At 36.5% G+C, this 25400-nt stretch overlaps 4 protein-coding genes and 1 non-coding gene across 5 annotated transcripts; 3 read left to right on the top strand and 2 right to left on the bottom strand.

Annotated features, from left to right (window-relative positions):
- The first annotated feature begins 1022 nt into the window (after nucleotides 1–1022).
- Nucleotides 1023–3620, top strand: LOC103433551 (uncharacterized). Its single transcript, XM_008371815.4, has 7 exons — nucleotides 1023–1331; nucleotides 1416–1674; nucleotides 1877–2077; nucleotides 2173–2809; nucleotides 2920–3026; nucleotides 3114–3173; nucleotides 3261–3620. Exons 1-7 carry the CDS (start codon nucleotides 1158–1160, stop codon nucleotides 3287–3289), a joined length of 1467 nt encoding a protein of 488 aa, XP_008370037.2. The 5' UTR covers nucleotides 1023–1157; the 3' UTR covers nucleotides 3290–3620.
- Nucleotides 3598–6014, bottom strand: LOC103433550 (fructose-1,6-bisphosphatase, chloroplastic). Its single transcript, XM_008371814.4, has 4 exons — nucleotides 5381–6014; nucleotides 4699–4923; nucleotides 3858–4364; nucleotides 3598–3771 (listed from the first exon to the last, which is right to left on the bottom strand). The coding sequence occupies exons 1-4, from the start codon at nucleotides 5813–5815 to the stop codon at nucleotides 3700–3702; spliced, it is 1239 nt and encodes a 412-aa protein (XP_008370036.1). The 5' UTR covers nucleotides 5816–6014; the 3' UTR covers nucleotides 3598–3699.
- TRNAE-CUC (transfer RNA glutamic acid (anticodon CUC)) lies at nucleotides 5013–5085 on the top strand. Its single transcript has one exon. It is a non-coding gene; the product is annotated as a tRNA-Glu (tRNA).
- A 5272-nt stretch (nucleotides 6015–11286) lies between the features above and the next one.
- On the top strand, nucleotides 11287–13079 carry LOC114824511 (uncharacterized). The gene is made up of 2 exons (XM_029101665.1): nucleotides 11287–11530; nucleotides 12934–13079. The coding sequence occupies exons 1-2, from the start codon at nucleotides 11287–11289 to the stop codon at nucleotides 13077–13079; spliced, it is 390 nt and encodes a 129-aa protein (XP_028957498.1).
- Nucleotides 13080–21006: 7927 nt separating this feature from the next.
- Nucleotides 21007–23651, bottom strand: LOC103433549 (laccase-7-like). The gene is made up of 6 exons (XM_008371813.4): nucleotides 23486–23651; nucleotides 23082–23233; nucleotides 22744–22988; nucleotides 22497–22625; nucleotides 21444–22394; nucleotides 21007–21345 (listed from the first exon to the last, which is right to left on the bottom strand). The coding sequence occupies exons 1-6, from the start codon at nucleotides 23573–23575 to the stop codon at nucleotides 21215–21217; spliced, it is 1698 nt and encodes a 565-aa protein (XP_008370035.2). The 5' UTR covers nucleotides 23576–23651; the 3' UTR covers nucleotides 21007–21214.
- Between the last annotated feature and the right edge of the window lie 1749 nt (nucleotides 23652–25400).

The raw sequence follows: 25400 nt of genomic DNA, 5'->3' as shown, positions 1-25400 counted from the left end.
AGAGAGAGAGAAAGCAAAATGAACTTTTTTTTTAGGTTTCAATCGAGAGAGAGAGAGAAAGAAAAACAAACATCTCTTATTGATAAGCTAACTAATTTCACGATTAAAGAAGCACTAAGTGTCCTAATTAACTAGAGTTTAACAAACGATAATTCCTAATTACTAATGCTGATGTGTTACGGTGGCTAGCAAATAGTGAACACTTCATGTGTTACGATCTAATGTTTATGTTGGTTATAAATTACGTACGAATTTGGGTTGGCCTCCTCCAGTTGCTATACAAGGTTCTTTATTTTCTAACTAGCATGAAATGTGTATAATATAAGCAACTTTGAGCTCGATTTTAATTATTTAAAGCAAGATGTATAAGTAGGTCATTTAAAGATAACACATTGATGTTTCTTACATAAAAAAAAAGAAATTATAGCACGTGACTAAAGTGGATATACTTTGTGATCTTTTGTAAATCTGAACCAGAAGTCAATTATTTGAAATGAAATTGCTCATAAATTTTTATTTATGCGTTAAAGATCATTTTAACTGTCGCCATGAAAGTTTTATTTCCATTAAAAAATACGTTTGCATTAGGTCTAGTTACACTATTTTGTTCCTAAATTCCTATTTTGATCAAATATTGGCTAAGTGAATTTCCATTACTTATTATAATTAGGGTTAGGAATTAGGATACTTGCACAAATTGCAGTTGCCGAATTGAATTGATTTTTTATTTTTATATAAATTTTAACAAAATCTATTATCCCCTCTGGATAGCTTACTGAGCAGGCGATCAAAACCGTTGAAATTTGATCTAACGGTTATAATTATTATAACTTTTAAAGGATATCCTATTTGTAACCATTGAATCAAATTTCAACGATTCGGACCGCCTACTCAGCAGACTCAGTTTTATTGGGTACGGAGGGAATCCGGTTCCAAGTTTCCCGGCCTGTTTCTAGCGTCCCGCATTTGTCCCAGTTTCGTCCCAAAATTTCAAAAACTCCCGCGGTTTCTATTCTTCCATCTCCCTCCTCTCTTTTCTCTAAAACTCCCTCCATTTTAACCCTCTCCCATTTTCTCTTTCCTCAGATCTCAACCTCTTCTTCCTCCTCACTTCCGTCCAATTCCTAATTTCCCACAGCATCTCCCAATCTTCAGAAATGGGGAAGCAATCCAGGGGCAAGAAATCAGAGAATTTGGGGAAGGGAAAGGTCACCCCGGTCCAAATCGCCTTCATAGTCGACCGCTACCTCTGCGACAACAACTATTCGGAAACCCGTTCTGTTTTCAGAACCGAGGCTTCGTCTCTCATCGCCAAATCTCCGATTCGAGAGGTACCCAATTTGTTTTTCTCGACGATTGTCAGAAAGCTTTTGTCTTTGTTTGATTTGGGATTTGGGTTTTTCTGAATTTGTCAGGCGCCGAAGAGCTTGCTGAGCTTGGCTGAGATTTTGGACGAGTACATACGGTTGAAGGAGCAGAAGGTGATTTTGGATCAGGAGAAGGTCCGAGTGGAGCAGGAGAAGACCCGGGTCCAAACCCTGTTGAAGGGAATGCAAAGCGTGATGAATACATACAATGCCGGTGGAAGCCCCTCCATCTCTACAGCTCCGGCTGTGGCTCCGAAACCGATGCTCCTGGCTCCTCCATCTCACCCGTCTAATGGGTCCGCTGCAGGTACAATTAAGAATATAGTGAGAGCTGCATGTGGTTTTTGAGAGTTTTGACGCTTCAACTTTTAGGATTTTTGTTTTGTATGCCTTAAATTATTTGAATCCTTTTGAGGGTGTGATAAATTAACAGAAACCCAAAAGAATAATCGCTCTATAAGCTATGAACTCAACATGGTTATTTTTTTTTTCTGGCGCCTTTCGATTAGGGCTTCTAATGCACCAAACGCCAGTTGCTCCTCCTGTGACCACACCTTCCAACCCCAACATGAGGCCTGGAAATTTCCGCTCTCCAATAACAATCTACCCACCTACAACAAAGAGAAAGAGTTCAAAGGTGGATGCTTCGAATGCTGCTAAGAGATATCGCTGCAAATTACCTGCTGGCAAGAGCAATATGCACAACAGAGGTATATAACTGTGCATGTTCTTCAAAGTTGTGTGCTCTTAGTCTGTTTTATGTCATTACTGGGTGTTTATTCTTCTTGAACTTTAAAATGAGCAGGTGGAGGAGCAGTTTCTGGATCAGATAATGGGCTTGATAATCAGGAATCTGTCCAGCACTCTTTGGATGTTCAATCATCACCTCACAATATGGTTCCCAATGGCTCCACCGTGGAGAAATGCTTGTTCAACCAGGCATCATTGTCTGTCCCAACCAATAACTCTGGTCCTCGGACACCTCAGCGAGCAAATTCAATTCAAAGCGACAACTCTACACCACCTTTTGAGATTTCTTCCAGTGCTACCTGCAGTTATAACAATTCTCCTCCAGACGTAAACCCAACTTGCACCATATTCTCTTCAAAGAGAGTGATTCTGAGCCCGAACAAAGCTTGCTACACTGTGGAAACAAACCATTGCATTTCTTCACCTGCCAAGACAAGTAAGAGGGAGTCCCATGTAAAGGGGAGGCTCAATTTTGATTGTTCTGATGTGCCAATGAGCTTCGAGAAACCAACTGGCAATGAGATTTCATCACCTGAATCTGAAAAGGAAGTTGATCTTTTTGACATCGATTTGACGAACTTTGATGCCATTGGGGCGGATTTCTCCTTCACTGAACTGTTAGGTGAATTTGATCTTCATTGTGAAGAACTTGGTCTGCCAAACTTTGATGCTTCCACTGCGACGGTTTCAGGGTATTCTCTACCTTCCATACTTTTACATCACAACTGTTTCTCCATTATTTTCTTCACTACTGTCATTTCACTTCAATTCTCTTATGTTCTCTTCTACAAAACTCATATAGGTCATCTTATGAATCTGCGGATGGTAATGTGGGGGTCAATCAATTTATGTCAGAATTTACATCAACTATGACAGAAGTACTATCAGAGAAGGACATGAATGCGCAAGGTGATTTGAAACAACTTCTATTGCTATAAAGTTTCCATCCTGTTCACCCATCTTGAATATCTAATGAGTGAGTCACGGTTGTTGCAGGATCTGATCCTCTGACTGCGATGAAGTCTGTGACGAAATGTATTAGAATTATAAGCCCTGGTAATTTCACCATCCTTTTCTAATGTTTTCTCTCGTTTGCATTCAAAAGTCTAGAATTCCTAATTCGCACACTTCCGCAATTTGCAGTGAAAAATCGTGGAAGCTCTGAGGCTTAGGAGAATTGTACTGCAATGACCTGACTGTTTTTTGGAACGACCTCCTCGGAAAGATTTCTAATTATGTTAACCATTCAAAACCATTTTAGAAGCTTTACTAGAGTTGCTATAGCATTAGACAACTCACGTTCCTGGGAAATACTTGTAATTTTGTAGTTAATATGCCCTGGTTGTAGTCCTGGGCTTAATTAGGCTAATGGCTTGTACTTAGTTTTGTTTCATGTAAGTCTCTCTCCTCGAGTAGGAAGGATTGTTCATATTTAACAAGGGCTACTTTTGACTTTCAAAATTTCAGCAAAAACAAAATATAAAGTCCCAAGTCTTTAATTCATTGTTCTTCTTGAGAAAAAGTTCGCATACAACTTTATCTTCACAAAACAAAATTAAATCTCTTTGTTGTCACATTTTGATCATGCTAAGTACTTCTCCAATTTCTCCACCTCCTCCATGCTTCCGATGTAAAGAGGAACACGTTGATGGATCTGCAGAAACAAAAGTAGAAATTCTAGTTAATCAATTTACTTAGTGAACTGCAGAAACTCACAACTTTTACATGAATTGTACTCACCTCAGTTGGTTGAATGTCAAGTACTCTGGAACTGCCATCCGACCCTTTCCCGCCGGCTTGTTCCACTATAAAGCTCATTGGTGCGCACTCATACAACAACCTCAGCTTCCCATTCTTGCTCTTCTTGTCTCTAGGGTAACCATAAATGCCGCCATAGAGCAGCGTCCGGTGGAAGTCACCAACCAAGCTGCCGATGTACCTTGCAGAGTAGGGCTTGCCACTAGGACCTGGGTCCTTAAGATCATCAATGTACTTCTTCAACTTGTCATCCCACATCTGATAGTTCCCTTCATTGAACGAGTAGATTTTTCCGGCTTTCGGAATCTGAATGTTTTCTTGAGTCAAGACGAATTCTCCGTACATGGGGTCCAAGGAAAATGCAAATACACCAGTCCCAATTGTGAGCACAAAGATCACAGAGCTTGAGTACATGCAGTAGCCGGCAGCAAGTAAGTTGCTTCCTGGCTGGCACACGTTCACTACACATTTCTGTTCCGCACTGTCAAGCTGAAATGCAACATATAAATCATTCCAATCATTCAACCGTGACAATTCGGAAGAACCCTATTCGGATTACTACATTTGCCCTTAGAGAAGAACTTACGCTCAATGGAGATGCCATGATGATATCTCAAGCTAATCACGCACCACTGTTTGAGAGTTAAAACACGTGACACAGTGACAGTACATGATTGACTTGAAATACAGCTACAGTGACATTCTCGTTATATGTAGGTTTATCTCTAATTATCAGCTAATGTGACATATGACATTTCCTTATCCGATATCAACCAACGAAGTTTAATGAACAAATGAAACAGCGGCGCATTAGTGGACTTACGGTTGAGTCCTCTTCAATGTCTGCAAAGCACTCATCATTTGGGCTGTATATTCCAAAGATGGATCCAGTGGAGACAGCAGCATCAATGTTGGATGATCCATCAAGTGGGTCAAACACCACAATGTAGTTGCCGGAATAACTCTCTTCCACCGCCACCGGCACATCCTCTTCCTCTGATGCTATAATCCCTGTCCTTCCGCTTGATCTCAGGCAGTTCGAGAAAACCTGTTTGTAGTTTGTACTAAATAATCAAACCCTCTATTTATAAAGGTTGGCGCCATAATTATACTTTGTGAGCAACACAAGATCGCCAATCCGTTGTAGTCTAGTTGGTCAGGATATTCGGCTCTCACCCGAAAGACCCGGGTTCAAGTCCCGGCAACGGAATTAGTTTTTGTAATTTTATCTTAATTTTTATTTTCCTAATACTCTGCCAAATTTATCCCAACATTATTTAATTCCAAAAGGTCCAAAACATCAACTAATTGACTAATTGAGCCTGTTCTTAGCGAAGAAATCTTTCATTTTAACAAATGCGGTTTCTAAATCAATCTAATATGTGCGAGGGATTCAAACAAAACGGGTGAGAATTTGAACACGGGTGTTAGTACGGACATATGGTCCTGATAAACTGACCAAACTCACATCTCCGATTCAGGTAGGAATTAGAAGCAGCACAAACCTCATTGGAGACAACATCAAGTTTCTTTTGGTCCTCTCCTTGGATATTAACCGCACCCTGAATCCCAGTCAAGTTGGAAATGCTAGCCCTCTGCACCAAAGAAGCAATCTGCTTGCACGCCAACGAAATGCTCGACAGCACAATGGTCAGCTCGGCGTCAATCACCCCGGCCTGCTCTTGCTTCAGCAGCCAGCCCGTCAGCGTCTGAATCTTGTATCCGCTCTTCTTCTTTGGCTCCGCCGTCTCCGCCGCCACCGCCATGCACCTAACTCCGTCAGCCGCATGCCTCCTCTTGCTGTAACTGAAGTTGTTAGGGCATGAGACGACTGTTTTGGACCCCAACACACATTGTTGGAGAGGATAGAGGTTAGAGAGAGAGCGGGAGCTTGAGCATAGCAGTTGGGACGACGGTGAAGTTAACGTCGCCGCAACCATGATTTGGTGTTTGTGATTTTTGCTCTGTTTTTTTGAGTGTTTGATTTTCCGGTTTTTGATGTTTTTTGTTTTTTGGTTTCTTGGATTGTATGTGTGGGAGTGGGATTTGTGAGGTTGGCAACAATTTCTGTTATTTTTCTTGTTTTCTTTTGGGTCCCACTTATCTTGCTTCTGTATATGTTCGTTTTTGTGATCGTGGTTTCTTGGGGAGTAAAATAGGACGAGGGAGATTACAAATAACAAGTGGAAATGCAATTTGGGTTGTCGGGTTGGGTTTGATGTTGGGTTTAGGTCGTTAATAAACTATAAAGCCTTGTATCTAATGATATCGGTCTTTAAAACCTAGGCCCAGGATTTTCAAAGCCCGAAACTTATCATAATCTTGTAGTCTGTTCTCTTGGTGACCAAAGAATGCATGATTACTCATCCTTAAATCTAGTATCAAAAGTAGAAAATAAACGAATGTGCTTTTGATATTTTAATCTCAATCTTTGATATCAAATCTAAAGGTGAGTGACCACGACTTCTTATCCACCAAATGATCAAGAGAATATGACTCGTCTTGCATAAACAGAAAACAAAATCTGTTTAGGAAAATTTAGCTTAAGAAAGACAGGAAAAAAAAAGGCAAAAGGGATATGTTATCTCTTATTGGCACGATTTGGCTGGAACTTGAACCTCCATAGATCTTTAATTTCTGAAATTTTAGTTTGAACTTTACACAATTTGATGTCTAAAAGCAAAACTACTACTTGACTATTTATTTGCTTAATGGTTACTACTACTTGACTATTTATTTGCTTAATGGTTTGTCTAGTTTAGCTAACCAAAACAAATAAATAGTAGCAGTGGGAAAAAAAAACGATTTTTTATTTCTCATTTACCTTAACCAAAATAATTAATTAAGGTCACTTTGATAATCATATCAAACTCTAATCTTGCACACTTTTAGTCGTATTACAAAGCTAATAAGTTATAATGAATGACGTTAAATTATTGGGAACTTTAACGAAAAACACCCGGTACTATTCACTTTAACGAAAAACCACATTTTTACACTAAAAAGTCAATCCTGGTACTATTCACTTTACCCTTTATTTTGTCCTTATCATTAAAACTCAAAGTTTTCAAACCCTTTTCATTAGTTTTCGTTAAATTAATGAGATGAATACTTGAAAGTGTAAGTCAATCCTGGTACTATTCAAAGTTTTCAAATCCTTACACTAGAAAGTGTAAGGATTCGTGCGTAAGAGATGTGTTATTCCCTAGCCTTTATTTATAGTAGTAAACATGAGATGAATACTTGTCCTCCAAGTAAATACAATTCTAGTAGGAAAAAAATATCTAGTAATCAAATCTATCTAGAATTTACACAATTACACTTTAATATAATATCTATAACACAAAAAACAAAAGTTAGAAAATGGAACAAGTGACAAATGGGCTCCAAACAGAGAAATTTATAGAGGATCGTAGACGTATAGTTTCAGCAACCTGGAAGGTTGCAAACTCGTCTCATGAATATAGAGGACGCCTTATAATTCAACGTTGTCTATCTCTATATATAACTAGTCGTTACCTTTTGTTGTTTGCAGTTCATAACCACCACCTCCTTATAAATCCACACTTCTCTCTAATCTCACAAACAAATCTCTCTTTTGAGTTCTATTTTTGTCCAACAAAATCCCACATTATATCATAAACCCAAATCCCAAATCCACTGTACATGGCGGTTTCCACCAAGTTTTTCGTTCTCTTCCTCTAGTTCCTCTCCATCAATGCAGTTCTAGGTTAGTTGGTCAGGACAATGTGTATTATGCTTATTTTTGTATATGAGATTGATCTTTAACTTGTTAAATAACACGGTTAAGTTAAACTTGATTTGATAATTTTTTTTTCACGTGAATTTATATGTGAGAATTTGCCAAACGATGTTTGTGCATTTTCAGTGTCGTCGGCCGGAAAAAGGTGCTTGTTAGAGACCATGTCCAAGAAAGATGGAAGCATAGAGTACCAGTGCAGGACATCAGAAGTTGTGGTGGAGGGAGTGGCTGAGTAAATAGAGACAGATGAGTGTGTGCAGGCTTGTGGGATTGATAGGAAGTCTGTTGGGATTTCATCTGATACCCTCCTTGAGCCTCAGTTCATGGCCAAGCTTTGCTCTGCTCCTTGTTACCAAAAGTGCCCCAACATTGCTGACCTTTACTTCAATTTGGCTGCCGGAGAGGGTAAGAATATTTTCACAAATCCTTGATTAATTTCATCTTCTTATTTTTCGATTAATCACTTTATTTAGTGGTTCCAATTCCAAGTGAGTAAGAATGATTGTTTTGTCACACCTAAAACATTCCCACTCTTATTATTCGGACGAAAATTAAAACAAAGAGTAGAATAGTTCGAAAATTCTCTAATAATACTGGTCCAGTGCATTGAACGGTTGGATTAGGTTTTTACGGTCTTAACTTAGATATTTAAAACCCGATACATCCCATACACAAGTGAATTGTAGAAAAATCGAGAATAATTTTGTTCATACTTAAAAAGGTTGCCAAGGAATATGCTTCACTTTGGTATGGTATGGTTTTCTTTGATCATGTTGATGGCATTATGATACCTTCGTCGTGATGGCTTTTCTTCTAATTCAATCAAAATTTTCACCTTTTATTATCGTACAATTTAATAACTTTGATGCATAAAGGCGTGTGATTGAACAAAATATTCTTACATACAACTGGTATATATAACATCCTGTATTTTCATTGTATCATATGTCGATTACGTGATCAATTTGTACAGCAATAGTATAGTAGGCATATCATTGTACGTAAGATAAACACTAATATATGTTAATCACAATGCAGCATAAAACTAATATATGGAACTTAATTATATGTTTTGACAAATGCAGGAGTATTCTTGCCCGATCTCTGTGGCAAGCAACGTTCCAACCCTCACCGTGCCATGATTGCGCTTATGAGCTCCGGCGAGGCCTCCCCCAGTCCCTACGGCTCTCAAGTACCATCAGGGTTGAGTGTAGCATATCCCCCTTCTGAGGGAGAATCACTTCCTCCTTCCGAGGCGTTTGAACCTGCAGCTGCTCCTAGTCCTATGTAATCATGCTGTGTAGTTTCTGCATATAGTTTCTTTTGAATTATATATTAGCGTAAATTAAGTGAGGAGGGGAATTTGGGTTCATTTTGTTTGTGGGTGGGTTTTGTTGAGATATACAACGTTATATCAAACGTAATTGTACTACTTTACAAAGATCATATAACGGTATTGAGGGGTTCAGATTGGTTTAAGCTACAAAATGAGCTAGGAACAATTTGATATGGAACTTTCTATTTATGAAAATCAAACTTAGAGAGAAGAAAGCATGGCAGATCTATGTGTCAAACGAAAGCATACCAGATTCATGTGTCAAACAAGGCAACCGCCTCTAACACAATAGTTGGCTTTCTCAATCTTCCGCTAAAACCTCCTTGCCAATGCATGCAATCTAATGACCTTATCATGCCCGGAAAGCCACGGTCTTCAACTTTGCAAAGGAGCTGATCCAGATCTGCTTAATTTGGTTCATAGAGGTACTCCTCTTTGTAAATCTGAACAACCGTGTGACAGCTTTGCATAGGCCAGCATTTGGAGTGCAATAGTAACCTTTTGATGAGGTGAGAAACTAGGGCAGCCTGCTCTGTCAAACTTTTGTTGAAAGTATGGATTGACATGTTGGATTTCATGAAGTAAACGCTCGAAGACATGACGCCTCATTCGGAAGCGACGTTTGAAATCCTCTTCGGTGTACACCGAGTTGGGGTTGAAGTAGTTGTTCATCAGAGTCTTATGTGCTATCTCTCTATTTCGTGGTTTGTAAGAGCGACCAACAACAGAGCCACCACATTGAGGTTGTTCTTCAGTTGCCTCACACGCCATGACCCCAACCATTGCTGCCATATATGTTGTGTTGCGCCATGCTTCATCTTCTTCATCGAACTCCTCATCTTCTCATCTCATCTGTGCCCATTTAGCTTCCAATTTGGAATTGGATGAGGACTCCCAGTTGGAATGCAAAGAGGATCCAAAGTTGGAATTCATTGCAAACTTGAATTGAAAGAGATTGGATTGAAAGAGATATTGGAGAGGGCTAAGATAAAGGTGTGTGAATTATACCCCAATATCCACTCTATTTATGGACATTGGAAGCTGAAAATAAGAAATGCCACGCATATAAGAATCCTATCTCGACACGTGGCACTCGAAATCCTATCCGAAAAATGATTGAGATTACATATCGACAAGAAATCTGAAGAGTTACTCACTTTAGCGACACGTGTCACTCGAAATCCTATCTAAAAAATTATTGAGATTACATTTCGAAAAATTATTGAGGTAGTTTAATTTAAGTAACCATATTAATTTAATTAAAATAATAAATTATGTTTGGCCTATAACGCTTTGACCCTCTCTGTTGGAGATAATTTTTTGTTACAGGGCTATATTTGGCCTATGACTCTTTAACCCCCTCGGTTGGAGATGGTAAAAAATATGGTTTGACACTGTTTATTAAGATATTAATTTCTTTGAGACTATAGGGCTAAAAGGAACCCTCTGGTTCTCCTTCGGTTGAAGATGGCCTAACATCCCATTTTAGACTTGAAACAGAGGCACTGAACTATATCTAGATTTTAGCCAAAAAAAAAAAAAATCTTATGAGTACCGGAAAACATTAGAAGCCCAATCCTCTTGAACCTTTTGGAACTGGGGTACGTTTTCTGGTTAGTTTGGCGCGAATTATATAAGCCTCTCAATAATTTTTTTGGTGGATCGATAGTGTTAATAAGTTATGCATTATGCTATTAGGAAGAAGGAAATCAATAAGAGTCAAATCCGCACCAAGATGCATATGTATAATTATTTAATACTTTCACGTCTTATTATTAATTAATATTGTACTTTAAAAGTGAAAAAATCAACGTGCATTCTGGGTAACAGGTGAACGACCTAAACATAGTTAAGTACCACACAATTTCTTGCTTCAGGAACATTACAGGAAGAAGCAAGATATTGCAATATCAATACTGAGTCCTAAATATAGAGACGCCATAAAATTTTATGGAGCTAAACTACAAACAATTAAGAACCTTTTTTTAATCGGTTTCCGCCCTATATATAGTTCATATCAATCTCCTTTTATCTCTCGTAAACCAGATCTCTTTTTCTTAGTCAATTACTTCAGGCAGTTCAACCACGGATTTCTCAACCATGTTTATTCCTTTGCTCCTCTTCCACTCTTTCCTATTCATCCATGCAGCTCTAGGTGCACAAATATCATTACTTTAATCGCTAAAGATGGTTAGTTTGAAATTAATCTCGTTTGGTCAATTTTCAGGTGAGATTGTATATGTGAGCATTTGCCAAACGAGATTTGCGCATTTTCAGTGTCATCTTCGGGGAAACGGTGCTTGTTGGAGATGATGGCTAAGAAAGGCGGAAAGGTTGAACACGAATGCAGGACATCGGGAGTGGTGGTAGAGAAGATGGCTGAATACATGGAGACGGATGAGTGCATCAAGGCATGCGGTGTTGATAGGAAGGCAATTGGAATTTCCTCTGATACCCTCCTTGACCCTCGAGTTCTCAATAAGCTTTGTTCAACTGCTTGTTACCACAAGTGCCCTAACATTATTGAACTTTACTTCAACATGGCTGTTGGAGAAGGTATGTAATTAAGATCTCGCAAATCTACGTGCATATGATTGACGATTTTTCTTAATCTTAGTGTTTAGTGGTTATCTAACATACTATCAGAGTATTCTAACACTAACATTTTTGTGTTTTTAAAATCTAGAGAGTATTCTTGCCTTATCTTTGTGAAAAACAACGGTCCAACCCTCACCGCGCTATGGAAGTACTTTCGAGTTATGGCGATGGCCCTTCATATGCCTCTAGTCCTTTTTCGCAAGAATCATCATGAAAACTTCATCCTGCATTTGCCCCTGGTCCCTTATAGCCATGCATGTTGCCGCTCCTTTGGAATGTTAGTGGCAACAAATTTTGGAGGAGATTTGCCACATTAATTGAAGCGTAATCCCTAATACTAGACCGCCAAACTTCTGTTTCAAATAATGTACATATGTGACATTTTTATTGTTTAGGACCAATAATGTTATTTGGAAAACTCTTACTCATTACCTCTATTAGAAATGTGAGTATGTACGTCCCACATATGGAATTTGACCTTGCAATGTGATCAAGGCTATCATAACAAGATGCCAACTCACTTCGAAGTCAACTTGGACAACATGGACACAATTTAATCACATGCAAGAGAAATTGTTAATGCATGTAAAATTCAAATTACAATAATCAGTTAGGACAACATTGAATTGTAAGCAGTCACGCTCATGTTTATTAGCATGTTATATATAAGGTAAAGTGAAGATTCGTTAAAAAAATATTACTATACTAGCCATAAAAAAATATTTTTATTAGAAGAAAATGAGATCAGAAATTATATATACTAAAAGCCGGTTGAGCCAGACATTGTTCAGTAATAGTGAAAGGGTGGAAATGCCCTTGATTTGTTGGGAGTTTAGGCGATGTTGACTTGGTTTTGCACAGTGGATTATCAATTTTGCCTCCGCTAGGTGGGCTGTTTTCAGCTGGCCGAAAAGCCCTTCGCCTTTTTTATGGTTTATGATTGTGTCACGTGTTGCATGGAGAAGGTGAGAATTGACTGTGCCACGTGTTGGTCATCTTTTTGTGTTCTTTTTGGGCTTTATTTTGGTTCCTTTTTCGTTGTGTTTCCTTTCTTATTCCCGTTCCCTCTTCTCTGTCGCTCAGTTTGTATTTCCTTTTGTTCTCCACTGTCTGCTTCCTTTTGCCGCGCTTTTGTGTTTTCGTCTTCTTAGTTGTGCTTTTCTCGCTTCACAGTTGTTTCCTTCGTCGGACAACTTTGTGTGATTTTCTTTTCATTTTTAACTTCGTTTGTAGATTTTTGTGTCAGTTTGCAAAACGGGTTTTCTTCTGTTGTGTTTAGAGAGATTTGGACTTTGTTGGTTTTTGTGTTCGTGGTTTAAATTTTGTGACGTTGTTTGTTTGGGTGTTTTTTGCATTTTAAGCTCTGGGAGGAATTGCTGCATGTGGGGGGAGAGAGGTCTCAATTTCAGTTTTTGAACTAGAGGAGAAAATGGAAAATTTAGACACGCGTTTGTCAAAAATTGAGATATCAAAGAGGCTTTCAGGGGTTTTAGGTTGTATTTCTTAATGAACATGTCTTTTACTCAGAATCAGCAACATTATCCATGATTGCTTGCTAGAGGTTTTCAGAAAGTTAGAGAGAGAGGGTTTGGTTATTCTGTTATGCTCTCTTAATTTTATCATGTAATTTGCTTTTGTAATACGATGATCTCTTAACTTGCTTTTGCAGATCTTCTTTGGTTCCTATGCTAGTTCTGTGTGTCTCCCATCTCCAAATAATTTAGTCATACACATGGAAATCTGAAAGGGTTTTGGTCTTTGGATGGGTTTAAAATGTTAGTTGGTGATTGGTTGTATTACTGTCAAATAATTGTTGGATAGTTTGGAATGGAGAAGCTGGTTGTTTTAGAGCAATTGAATACACAAGGAACTTTGAAAGAGTTTTGATCTTTGGATTGGTTTAAACTACTTTCTTGACAACCAAGAGTACTGTGGGGAACTTTTGGTGTTCCATTGAACAATTTTTTTCATATTTTATCAATGTAAATGACACAATATTTCTTTAACATTTTTTGTATGTAAATAGCCCAACGTTTCGAAATCTTTTGTATATAAGTACTGCTGTCGATGTTAAAACCAGGGTATCCCATTGTTTTCGTGAAAATTGTTTGTTATTTGGTGGTGTGATTGGAGGGATCTGCAATTCACCTATGTGTTTTGCGTTGTATATTTCATTTGAAGGTGTTCAATTTATGCAATTCTTATGTAGCTATCGAATAGGTGCCATCTGCATCTTTTGTTTGAATTCCCCCCCCCCTCTTTTTTTTTTACATCGTTTGCTTTAAATTTTTCCCTTTTTTTGGCCCTCATGTTAGCCGTTTTGGTTATGTGTTTGGGTTGTTATTTTATGTTTGTAGCTTCTGGAGCATTTTTTTTAGGGAACTTTAACGAAAAGCTCCTGGTACTGTTCACTTTAACAAAAAACCACATTTTTACACTAAAAAGTCAATCCTGGTACTATTCACTTTACTCTTTATTTTGTCCTTATCATTAAAACTCAAAGTTTTCAAGCCCTTTTAATTAGTTTTCATTTTTTTAATCAATTTTGGGTTCATACCTTCTGTTTTGTAATTGTGGTAGATACTGGTGGTTGCTAAACTCTTTGTCTCTTTCTTTCACAACATGGATAAGTAAATTGCACATCGTTTATAACTTTTATTATTTTTTCTTTCTATGGTTTTATGAGAATTTCTGATGTGTCGTTACAATTTCTTCTTCGTAGGATAAATGGAGAACATCCGTCCAACTCATGTTGATCAGTTAAGACCATACATGAAAGCGGACAAAATCAAAGTTCGGATATGTAGAATTTGGAAATCGACGATTCCAGGAACTGTTCAGAAGTACACTGCCCTGCATTGTATATTGGTTGACGAAGCAGTGAGAAATAATTGTTTGATTAGTTTAATCAAAAGTAGAAACAATGACAATTAACTCAGCAAATAATGATTGTGTTGGGATAGTTTTTTACATGTCACATGATTAAAATGAGTTGTCTTATGGTTAGCGAAATGTGTGCGTTGACCATCTGTTTTCTTTCTTTGTTTTTTTGTTTTCTCAGTTTTTTTGGCTTCTTCGCTTATGTTTAACGATGATGTTTTCTGTCTCAAATTTTTGTGGAGCCTTGGATTTTTCTTTCCATCTTGCTTGAAATAATTTAACTGTTCTGATTCATTGTGTTTCATTATGGTAACAATTTGATTGATACAATGTGAAGCAACATGCGGTGGAGGGCTGTACATCAGATGTTGATTTTGAGGTTATGGCTTTCAAAATTGAAGCCGGTGGATGCTATGAAATAACTGATTTTCGGACTATAAGAATTAGGGGACAATACAGGGTAGTGCTGCATGAAACCCATGTTTTGTTCAGCTCGAAAACAGTATTATGAAAATTAGCAATTGTATTCCCGCCTATCCCTCGCCATTGATTTTTTTCTGCAGGATTATAACACACTTTACCCTTGATTGAACATGGTTGACATTCTCACAGGTACTGTTAATATATATAGGTGCATGTGCATGGGTTAAAGTGTGTTTATATTTGTTTTCCAAAATGGTCTTTTAACGACCTGCCTCTGTTTATTTTTTAAATAATAAGATGTCATTGGTCGTATAAGCTCTATACAACCTCTCAAATCTAAACAGATTAATCAGAGGATTGCATACAAGTGTGGAGTCTGTATCGAAAATATAAGGTTATTTTTTGTTTTGTATGGATGTTGTTTGCAGTTGTTTTCAATATTTGTTAATTTGCTGCTATAAAAAAAGTGATGATTTTATTTGTTGTTCCCTTTGTCAACAGGAAAGAAGCACTGATGGTTACGTTGTGGGCAGATGTTGGAGAAGACTTCTCTTATTTGTCAACGAATGCGTTTTCTTTGCCGGTTGTTGTTATTTTCACAAGTCTGAAAGTGAAGCTCTACTTGGGTATTTTGTTTTCTTAAAAACTTATTTTTCGCTGTTTATTTTGGTCTGTGCAAATGTTGTTTCGTTTAAATTCTTTGAATGTTATATCATTTTGCAATTTTATTATCTGTCTTTGGTTTGATTTGTCATTATATGTTTTCGTTCTTCTTTGTCAATTAATTTACAAGTATCTTAATATTTCAGTCATTACTGACTGGTACTAATCGCTTTCTTACTTTATTTTCTTTTTTATTCAACCATGTCTGTTAAGTAGATATGAGCATTGGTTTTTCATTAACAGTTAGAAAACAATGAATATTGTGTTAGGAATGAGTTAGTTGGTTTGAAATGCACCACTTCATAAAGTTCATTGTGCCACCATTTTGTGAAAACTTTTTAAACAGTTGAGTATTTGCGTATTATCGATTATCTCTATTGTGTAGTTTTTGTCACAAAATGTAATCAGCTACCTTTATTAATTTTCTCTTTCTTTTCTACACTATCATTTCAATGTGTAGATAAGATCGTTTTGAATAGAACTGGTTCATCCCTTTTTTTTACTGATCCAGACATCCCCGAAGTGAATGCATATAAGTCAGTGTGAGTGTATTTCTCATTGTTAAAACAAAAAAACGCTCTGTTAGTTATTTTTGTAAAGAATGGTTTGTTTGTTTGTTTGTTTTTTTTTAAATTGTTAAACTCATAAAATGTTTTGATGTTGCAGGTTTTCTAATTGCAAAAAACCTTTTAAAGTGCTCCCCCCTCTTCAAAACAAGCAAATGAAGCTGCAATTTTGCAAACTGCTAGAAGGGTTCCAATTTGGCGTTTTTGGATTCGGAGTTGCACAAGGTATCAAAATTTCACGATTCAAGTTTAACATTTTCAACAGAACTAATTATGTTGTTATGACTGTTACAAATGTGTTAAAAAAACATATTACAGGACATCACTTTTCTGTGCAAAACATCTATTAAGCGTTTTGACACGCGCTTTGATTGGTGGTACAGTGCTTGCCCAAACTGTGTAAAATAGATGCACAAGGACCTAACCACTGGTCAACTCATTTGCCAAAAGAATCCTAACCAGATTCCAACGCCTTGGTAATGTTACATTAAGTATTTAAACCGAAGCTAACAAAAAATTTGCTCTTTCTTGCTGTTGTGTAGTTTGTTGTCGTTAACCAATTAGAACAAATAAATGCAGAAAAGATTATTAACATCCAGTACGGAATATACAAATTCAGTTTGATGCTTTATATAATCACACTTTAAAAAATTTATAATTCTGGATTGTCAACCTTTTGAACAATGGATGTACATAATGGTTCATAAACATGTTGTTTGAAAAATTATTTTTTTATCATTGTCTTCTCCCTGATCTGTGTTTTTATCCCATTTAAGTCATATAAACTTAAATCTTATAGTTTTTTTCCTTACTGTGTGGCAAAGCCTTTTTTCCCCCCTGTTTGTTTCCTTTTTCTTTTTCTTTTTTCTTATATTTGGTTACATATGATTGTTATATTATTACATGTGTGTAATCTATTTTCATTCTACTTTTTTGACGTATTGAGTTTTTGGTAATCTGTGATTCTCAAAAATCTCATGAGGTTGAGTTTTTAAATGTAGGTACAAAGTCAATCTCATTCTCGAAGATGAAACAAATGAAATGAATGCTTTAATAATTGGTAAATGTGGTGAGAAACTTTTTGGCATGCCCTGCAAAGACCTGGTAGTGAATCAGCGACTGGTGGAGCAGTGACAACTACCAAACGAGTTTCTCAGGCCTATTGGACAAAAGAAGATTTTTCATCTGCGATTTGGCAACATGAGGAATACTTTTAATTCAAACGATGTGCTCATTCACAATGTGATTGAGGATATGACTATGCAACCGATAACTCCGCAGCCTTTGACAAGAGAAATCACAGTGTCCTTCACCGTTGTTTCATCTTTTACTTCAATGGCTGAAACCACCGAGCAATCATATAAACGGAAGAGGGAATCGATTATGAGAGCTCTTTTCACTGCCGGTGAACAAAGGTTTATGCCGTAACTGCTTTTACAACTATCAATTTCAAACTTCCATATATTCATACTATTTAACGTAGAAAACCTGTTTAAAATAGTGGAGTCGAGGAAATTTCATACACAGATCCAAGAGAATTGGATGAAGTACCAATCAAATTGCTAAAAAATGCTGATGCTTTTTTGTTAATGTGTATGAAACAATATTTGTCCTATTTCTTTACCATGTAAATATCTCTCTAATCTGAACTTCATAATATTTTTTGCCTGTACATAGACCAACACTAAACAATTTTTTGTATCCGAATGCTGCTTGCGCTTGAAGGGTGATTCCAAGTGCTAAAATCCAACACATGTCTGTATGTAAATAAACAACTTTTAGCCTTTTGTATCTGCATTCTACAACTTAAACATTTTGTTTATAACCCTTTTGTGAGCTCTCTATTTTCGATGTTGTTATTATTTTATCATGCCACTTCTACATCTTCTCAGCATGGTGTTAAGTATAGTTTACCAGCTACGGTCGTTTTGAATTGGTGTTTAACCAGGCTGCGGTCGTTCTGATTTACAGATAAATTTTACGTTTAAATTCTCATTTTGCTATGTTGCAGATTTTGTCTTCGTAATCAGATGCTTCATCTTGCTGTCTGGTTTTGTTCTTATTCACTTTCAAGAACCGCTGCTGTTTATTCAAGGTATATAATCCGTTCAGCCATTTAGTTTTCAATATATTAAATATTTTGTGTTGTTAATTTTCTGTTACTTTCATTGCTGCCTCCCTTTTTTTTCCTATTTTTTCCCCTTTTTATCCACTTCTCTTTCGCTTTTGTTCAACCCATTGTCCTCAGTTTGTAATCTTTCATTGGATAAATTTGATCACCCGATCTATTCTCAAGCGATATCTTTCGTTTTTAACTATTTTAACCAGTTTGATCTTAAAGTCTTTAGTGTTAACCCCAACATATTATTTTCGTTTTCTGCACATTGGAACCAAACTCAATTGGTGGTAAAAACGTATAAAACCTTGAACTACACCATGTATCCAATGTTAGTCAATAAATAATTACAAAAGTAACTTCGCCATGGGCTACAATCATATCCAGCTCATTCCGTAATTGTTACCAACCTTTAGAACCAAATTTAGCATAATATGTTTTACCTCTCTGTCTCAATCTTAACCACTAGCAGTTACAATTTTGTATTAATCACCGTCGTCTTTTGCCTACCTTATCATATGTGAAACGATTATATTTACACTCATTGTTATTAATTTGAAACAGTATTTGTGTTTCTCCATATCCAATCATTAGTTTTTTTTTTTTTTTTTTAATGGAATTTGTAGTTTGGTTATTGCTCTAATTCGCTTTGATGATTTTGGTATCCAAAATAGCTACTTGAATTGGCCGTAATTTGTTTTCATCGCCTAATCCCCCCATTTCGTCCATAAGGTATTTATCAGGGAGGTGTGGGGAGGATAGCAGTTGACCTACCAGATGCTTGTCCCTATAAATCTCCCTCATTAGGCTTTGCCAATAAGACTTACCACCCAAATGTTGATAAGATGTCAGTACTCACTATCATAAACTCCTACTATTCTAAATTGTGTAGAACTATTAAATGAACCAAACAAGGAATACTATCAAATTCTAATTACATCGCCTAGTGTTTCCAGATCTTGCACGCGTATTTGAAGTGTTCTCGCCACAACTTCTGCTATATCCCAATCCCGCCGACCCTTTAAACAGAGAGGTTGCAACTTTAATGATCCGTTACCGATCAACAAAGAGTTAAAGGTATTGATTGTTTTTTTACATTTGTGTCTCCCTGTCATAATGCATCTGTTTTCCGTTGTTTTTCACTTAACTTTCGACTTTAGTGTATTCGTGTCAGGATTAGTGCTAATTAAAACATGGATTCTTCAACTACAATCTTTTGATAGTCTTAAGCCTTTTGTTGCATTATAGTGCTACTCTTACTCCTGCAGATGTTGAGAACAAATTGCGACTTTAGTGTATTCATGTTTAAGTTGAGAACCTTGCATTCTATTACATTTGAGAAGTAAACTTAAGTTGATAAAAAGACAATGGTTATTAAACGGGACCTTAATTTCTCCATAAATGAGTTATAATGTGGTCTTGGGATTTTCGAAGTAATATTAACTGGAATTAAACATGTTGCTAAATGGTGGAGAATAGATTAAGTCATTGTGAGAAAGTGAGGTGCCATGTGTTTTGGGTACTAACTTAGTTTTCTGCATTTGCATCTTTCTGATTTTTCCTTATGCTGAGTCCTGCAACACCAACTTTGTTATCCAAGTAACGTTTACAATTACCTTGGGTAGTTCTATACAAAACTAGAGGAAATAAGGCAATCCTTCAGGTTATCAATCACTTAATCATACTCTCACAATCCTACTCCCTTCAGTCTATTGGTTCGAATGGTGGTAGTATCTGAGTTATTTTTGACAAGTTACTACAACTATCATGCTCCATATGATTGCAAAGGAGGCACCACATGCGTATTTTGATGCTGCCAACAATTGTTTTACCAAAAATTGCACTCTGTATTACAGTTCATACTTTGTTAGTCTACCGAAAGCTTATAAAAAATCGATGTCCAGTATCTTCACTAACATGTAGTCTAAACACGAATTTCTACTGCGATTAATTAAGTTGGCACTACATTATGATAATCCTACTTCACTTTACTCAGCTGTTATTTGATGGTTTATCTGCTCTGGACCAGAATGAGGTAAGAGTTTATTTCCAAAAGGCATCTGATGAGGTACTTTCACTGAAAAATTTCAAAGAAATTGTATTGTTTTTCAACTTTTGATGTGTATTAAGTATTATATGTTTGAATTTCTTGATTGATTGAACTTGAAAGTATTTGCTTTGATGCAATTGGAGGAAATAAATGAAAGGCAAAGAAATGAGATTGATTACATAATTTGTAAGTTGGGTTTAGTGACTTGTAAAATTACAATTTCAAAGATTTGAACTACTTTTCGGGTTGGAACGAGTTTCTAAATTACTTGCAAATTACTATTTTTTGAATTAACTATAAATTTGTTGAGAAACTCTGCATACAATCCAATTTAAAACTACATTACTGTTCAAATATACCATTATATCCAGACTCACATTGATTGATATTATTGCAGGAACAACTCTTGAACTGAAAACAAGAGAATTGGAGTCCATCAGTAGCAAACTTCTGACGCCTGCAAGACTTCTCAAACAGAAAATGAGAAGGTTTACTATTTTAGTTTCTACGTATGCATTTGTTTGGTACATTTTCATTGAATTTTATTAATGTTCACAAAAAAACTAGGGTCAGCAACTTGCTTCTATTCTTCTTGCTTTGCCGTTTATAATATTACTCATGAAAAATAAAATTGCATGATATTTCATACAATTTTCAATACTGCGCGGCAACGTGTAAGCTCAAATTTCTAGTAATTTAACTAAAGAAACAAAAGATTGCTGAGTCATTTCGTGAATAAATTAAGGCACTTCAAATATTAGTAATTAAATAATTTATTGTGAGTTTAGTCAAACAATGATGACCAACTTATAATAATACATACATTTGAGACTGCTTTTATTACAAATTTATTCATCTGTAACCAAATGAATGAAATTGACAACAAAAATATAATTTTAAAATACAAAATGAAACAATAACTTGAAGTCTCTTTTGAACAACTTCTAACATTTAGGCAGATCAAGTGGTGGTGGAGGCAAAGTAGATTCTGGAGTCGGTCCATTTTCAACCTCAAAAGCCATACCTAGCCCCCACGGCAGATGAATGTCCAAATGACAGTGCATGTTCCAGATACCTGAAATAATAGTTTAAAACAATAATCAGAAATTAATTTATGATATAATTAAAATACAAATTAGAAACTTAATTAAGGAGATGATTACGAAAACTAACCAGGATTATTTGCTTGAAACCTAATCACAGCCCATCCTCCGACCGGCACACCAATTGTGTTACGTATTTGCGGATTATCGAAGTTAAATTTTTGGGGGTCATTAATCGGGTCATAATTTCCAAACCCTTGTGCCAACACATGAAAATTGAAGCCGTGGAGATGCATCGGGTGGTTCTCGATGGCCAAAAATGCCGTGTTTTGAAGCACCATCTCTACTGTCGAATTGAACTTCAGCGTCTTGACCTTGGTCGATTTTGGCGCGTATATCAAGGATAAGTCGAGGCTTATGTTCGTGTCCGTGTAGTCAAACTTGACTGGAGGCTCGTCGGGAAAGTCTCTGGTGTAAACCCCGCTCATGTTGTGAAACTGTGCTTCCAGCATGGACGTATTGCTTGGGAGCACGAATGACTCATTGTTCATGCTCGCGGACAATTTGTTATTGAATAGGCCCTGACACGTGGCATTTTCGGGACATAACGCCAAATTGACGCCAATTGTCACGAACATATGCTCGTCCACCTCAAGTGGGACCGGGACCCACTGGGGCCCACCGGCGAGGCCGGTGAGATTAGTGAGGAACTTGTGGGCCAACGGCGTGTCGTGAGGGTTAGGCATTGGGGGCATAATCGGGGTTGATGTGGAGTTCTTATAGATGATGATGCCTCTGGTGGTCGAGTTATCAAAGTCAATGGTATCACTAGCGCTAGCGTACGGAGTGGCGGCCATGTAATAAGATCCAATAGGTTGATTGAATGTAACGAGAACGTCGGTAGTCTGACCGGGTGCGGTAACCACCACGTCGGTGACGTAAGGAGCGGTGTAGGTGGCATCGATGGCGACAACTGTCATGTTGTGATTGGCTATCTTGAAGAAGAGCTGGTTATTGAGTGCAGCGTTGATTAGGCGTAGCAGGTAGGTCTTTCCTCTCACCACACTTAACTGATATGTTTCTGATAATTTGATGTCAAATTGTTAATTCATCATGCAAAAATAACATATAAAATAAATCAATAAATTTACTTGTATGCATGCATGCATGCATGGTTACATACGATTTTGAGAGCAGTCGTAGAGATCGCCAGGAAGTCCATTGATGGTGTAAGCATTTGAAATGTTAGGACCTATTCCTTTAGATAGGCCTTCTTCCTCAATGTCGACCACATTGCCATTGTACCACTCTCCTGCAATTCCATCCAACAGTTAATTATAATATATAATTAGGCATCAAAATTACTCTTTTAAGTACGTATCACGATTAACATTAACTAAGTTGAATGGTATAGTTTAATCGTTAATTACCTAATATGATGGGAACTTCTTTGGCGGGCTTGGGGAAGGGGAAGGATCGATCGGCTTTCGGATGGATTATGAGTGCTCCATGGACAGTTGCCCGGAGCCACGAAATGTGGGCATGCCACCAAAGGGTGCCTTCTTGTCCGGTGATATTAAATTTGTAAGTATAGCTTTGTCCGGGGCGTATAGGGCATTGAGTTACATATGCAGGTCCATCCGCCCATGCACTTAGAAGCTGAAAGATTCCATGCCTGCATTAAGAAAGTAACTATACAACGTGAACAAAACATAACTCAACATTCCCATTGGGGGTTGTTAAATGATTTTGGATAATTGGTACTTACCAGTGAATGCTAATGTTATAGGGCGACTGGTTTAAAACGTGAACAATAAGTGTATCCCCATCTCGTGCATATATGGTTGGTCCTGGATAACTCCCATTTACTACAGTAATTGATTGATTCCGGCACAATCGGCTAACAGTTAGGTTGTTCACCTGAAAACAATAGGAAAAAAAAAACATGACTACTATTATTAAAGGAAACATTCAAATAATTGGTGAGGAAATATGCATGATGAAATAAAGATCCCAAAGGGCCCGTTTGAATTTGTTTCTTAAACCGCTTCTATGACCCAAAAATATTTACTTAATTTTTCCGTCAAATTGAAGTAATTTTGGATGTCAGAATGCGCTTTTAGTCATCTTAGAAACATGCATGAGCATACCCAAAATTGAGGCAAGACTTACGTTAAAAGAATGCTCAACAATTGCACCAGAGGCTATTGAGGAAGCCAATAGAGCTAGAGCACAAGCTAGCACAAAGGCTAAGCGTGCCATATGGGGAACAAAAGAGTTGGCTTAAAGGGGAAATGAGAGGTTTGAGAATCGTATATTTTATGAAGATATTGTATTACTCTTGTGATATCTCAGAGGTCGATATTTGTTATGTTTATATATAGGCACTGGAAAACAAGTTGCTAACGCATTATTTCCACAATTGCGTGTAAATTTGCATTTTTTTTAAGGACTTTGAAATGTTGAACATATACAGACATACACTATAAGATGACTTTGGTATTATATATCCAGTTAACATTTTGATTAAATTAGTGACTCGTCAGAGAATGCTAGCATAAAGATAGGAACACAAGTCAGAAACTTGGTTCTCAAGCAAACAAACCATGTTGAATAACATCATTTTGACCGTGGCCAAACCACACTTACAGGCTGGCGAACTAAAAGAAAATGGAACACCCCTGGTGTACTCGAAGAACACGTTTGGTTTGAATACTGCTCGGTAAAAAACGAGCTGGGAAGAACGTTGACATTAGAGTGGAAAAGGTCGTGTGCCATTTGTGTAAATTTTCTATTTTATTTATTTAATTGAGGAGGAATTCTGAGCACTTAAGAAATTAAAAGGATTACATTTAGCTACGTCCCGAGTACTCTATACAAAGATTATTTCTTATTCTTACACTATTTTTTCGCTCTTTATCTTCAATACTCATTCTTTGCATTCTACTTTATCTCATTCTATCAAATGGATCGAATGATAGATTAGTTTGGCTGATGTGGCTAGGGATTCAATTTGTTAATTAGTTCAGCTTATTCTCACAATTGGAATATCTGAAACCCCAAAGATCATTTTGGCATGAAATAGCTATTTTTTTTCAAGATTGTCATTAACCCATAATGGAATGTAGAGAGCAAAATGATATATTATGTAGAATACAAGAGGAATAATTAAAAATAAGATAAAATTTCAAGTGCATGTGCAATTTTCTTGTCACCAAAATATATCAAAATCCACAAATTAAACGAACTAAACCCTAAACTTTAAGAAAATTAAAAACTGCGTGTCCAATAAACAAAAATGATCGGTTCATACTTTATATGATTTTTTTTTCAAACATTTGATGCAAGCAATTTTAAATAAATAGTCAAATCTGCCTATCCTATATTTTGATTAAAAGTAATTTTTTTCGCACTTCTTTGCAAATTGCAAACTATTAAATGGCCGGCAAAGAAAATGAAACATGATAGTGTACTTTTATTTATGCATTCACACCTTATTGGAAAAAAAAAATGCATTCACACCATTGCATTTTTGTTGTAAGCGACCCATGCATGGTTTACTGAATCTATTAGGCCACCAACACATATTGGGATTTGGTCTTCTTATTTGTTTTTGAGTGACAGTACGCTTAAGCGTGTGAAGGGTTTTATTTTTGTTTTTAAAATTGAGGAGATCTTAGATAGAGAGAGAACGTGTGAGAGTGGAGAGAGAGGGAGAGAAGTTTAATTTTTTTTTAGTTTTTTAAAAGGGATCTTTTGATATGGGTTCAAAATCACTAAAAATTGGACCTATTTCAAAAGTTGAGCTATAAAAATGGACCTATTTCAAATTTTCCTTTAAAAAAAAAAGTAGAGATATTATAGTCATCTGTAAATGATGTTTAAATAAAAAAACTAAAATTTTGTTTTATGAAATTATCTTGTTGCCCTTAATTTTTTTTTGTTGTGATAGAAAACTAAATAGTTTTTTCATCCTATTTTGGTTGATAAATAAAATTTTATTATTATATAGTTTAGATAATTATTTAGTCATTTTTTTTCTTTTTATATAACGTGGGAGGTGGGATATACTATATTGTTTAGTTAA

Source organism: Malus domestica, chromosome 04 (assembly GCF_042453785.1).
Source record: "Malus domestica chromosome 04, GDT2T_hap1".
NCBI classification, from domain to species: Eukaryota; Viridiplantae; Streptophyta; class Magnoliopsida; order Rosales; family Rosaceae; genus Malus; species Malus domestica.
The sequence above is the reverse complement of the archived record's forward strand: the minus strand, read 5'-3'. Positions and strand labels throughout refer to the sequence as shown.

Excerpts from the sequence above, each read along its gene's own strand:
- LOC103433551 (XM_008371815.4), top strand. The coding sequence starts at position 1,158 with ATGGGGAAGCAATCCAGGGGCAAGAAATCAGAGAATTTGGGGAAGGGA. Across the intron at positions 1,675-1,876 it reads GTCTAATGGGTCCGCTGCAG|GGCTTCTAATGCACCAAACG; the intron begins GTACAATTAAGA and ends CCTTTCGATTAG. Across the intron at positions 3,027-3,113 it reads GAAGGACATGAATGCGCAAG|GATCTGATCCTCTGACTGCG; the intron begins GTGATTTGAAAC and ends CGGTTGTTGCAG.
- LOC103433549 (XM_008371813.4), bottom strand. The coding sequence starts at position 23,575 with ATGGCACGCTTAGCCTTTGTGCTAGCTTGTGCTCTAGCTCTATTGGCT. Across the intron at positions 23,234-23,485 it reads TTGTTGAGCATTCTTTTAAC|GTGAACAACCTAACTGTTAG; the intron begins GTAAGTCTTGCC and ends TATTGTTTTCAG. Across the intron at positions 21,346-21,443 it reads GTTTCAAGCAAATAATCCTG|GTATCTGGAACATGCACTGT; the intron begins GTTAGTTTTCGT and ends CTATTATTTCAG.
- LOC103433550 (XM_008371814.4), bottom strand. The coding sequence starts at position 5,815 with ATGGTTGCGGCGACGTTAACTTCACCGTCGTCCCAACTGCTATGCTCA. Across the intron at positions 4,924-5,380 it reads TTGATGTTGTCTCCAATGAG|GTTTTCTCGAACTGCCTGAG; the intron begins GTTTGTGCTGCT and ends AACTACAAACAG. Across the intron at positions 4,365-4,698 it reads ACATTGAAGAGGACTCAACC|CTTGACAGTGCGGAACAGAA; the intron begins GTAAGTCCACTA and ends GTTGCATTTCAG.
- LOC114824511 (XM_029101665.1), top strand. The coding sequence starts at position 11,287 with ATGGCTAAGAAAGGCGGAAAGGTTGAACACGAATGCAGGACATCGGGA. Across the intron at positions 11,531-12,933 it reads CAACATGGCTGTTGGAGAAG|CTCTGGGAGGAATTGCTGCA; the intron begins GTATGTAATTAA and ends TTGCATTTTAAG.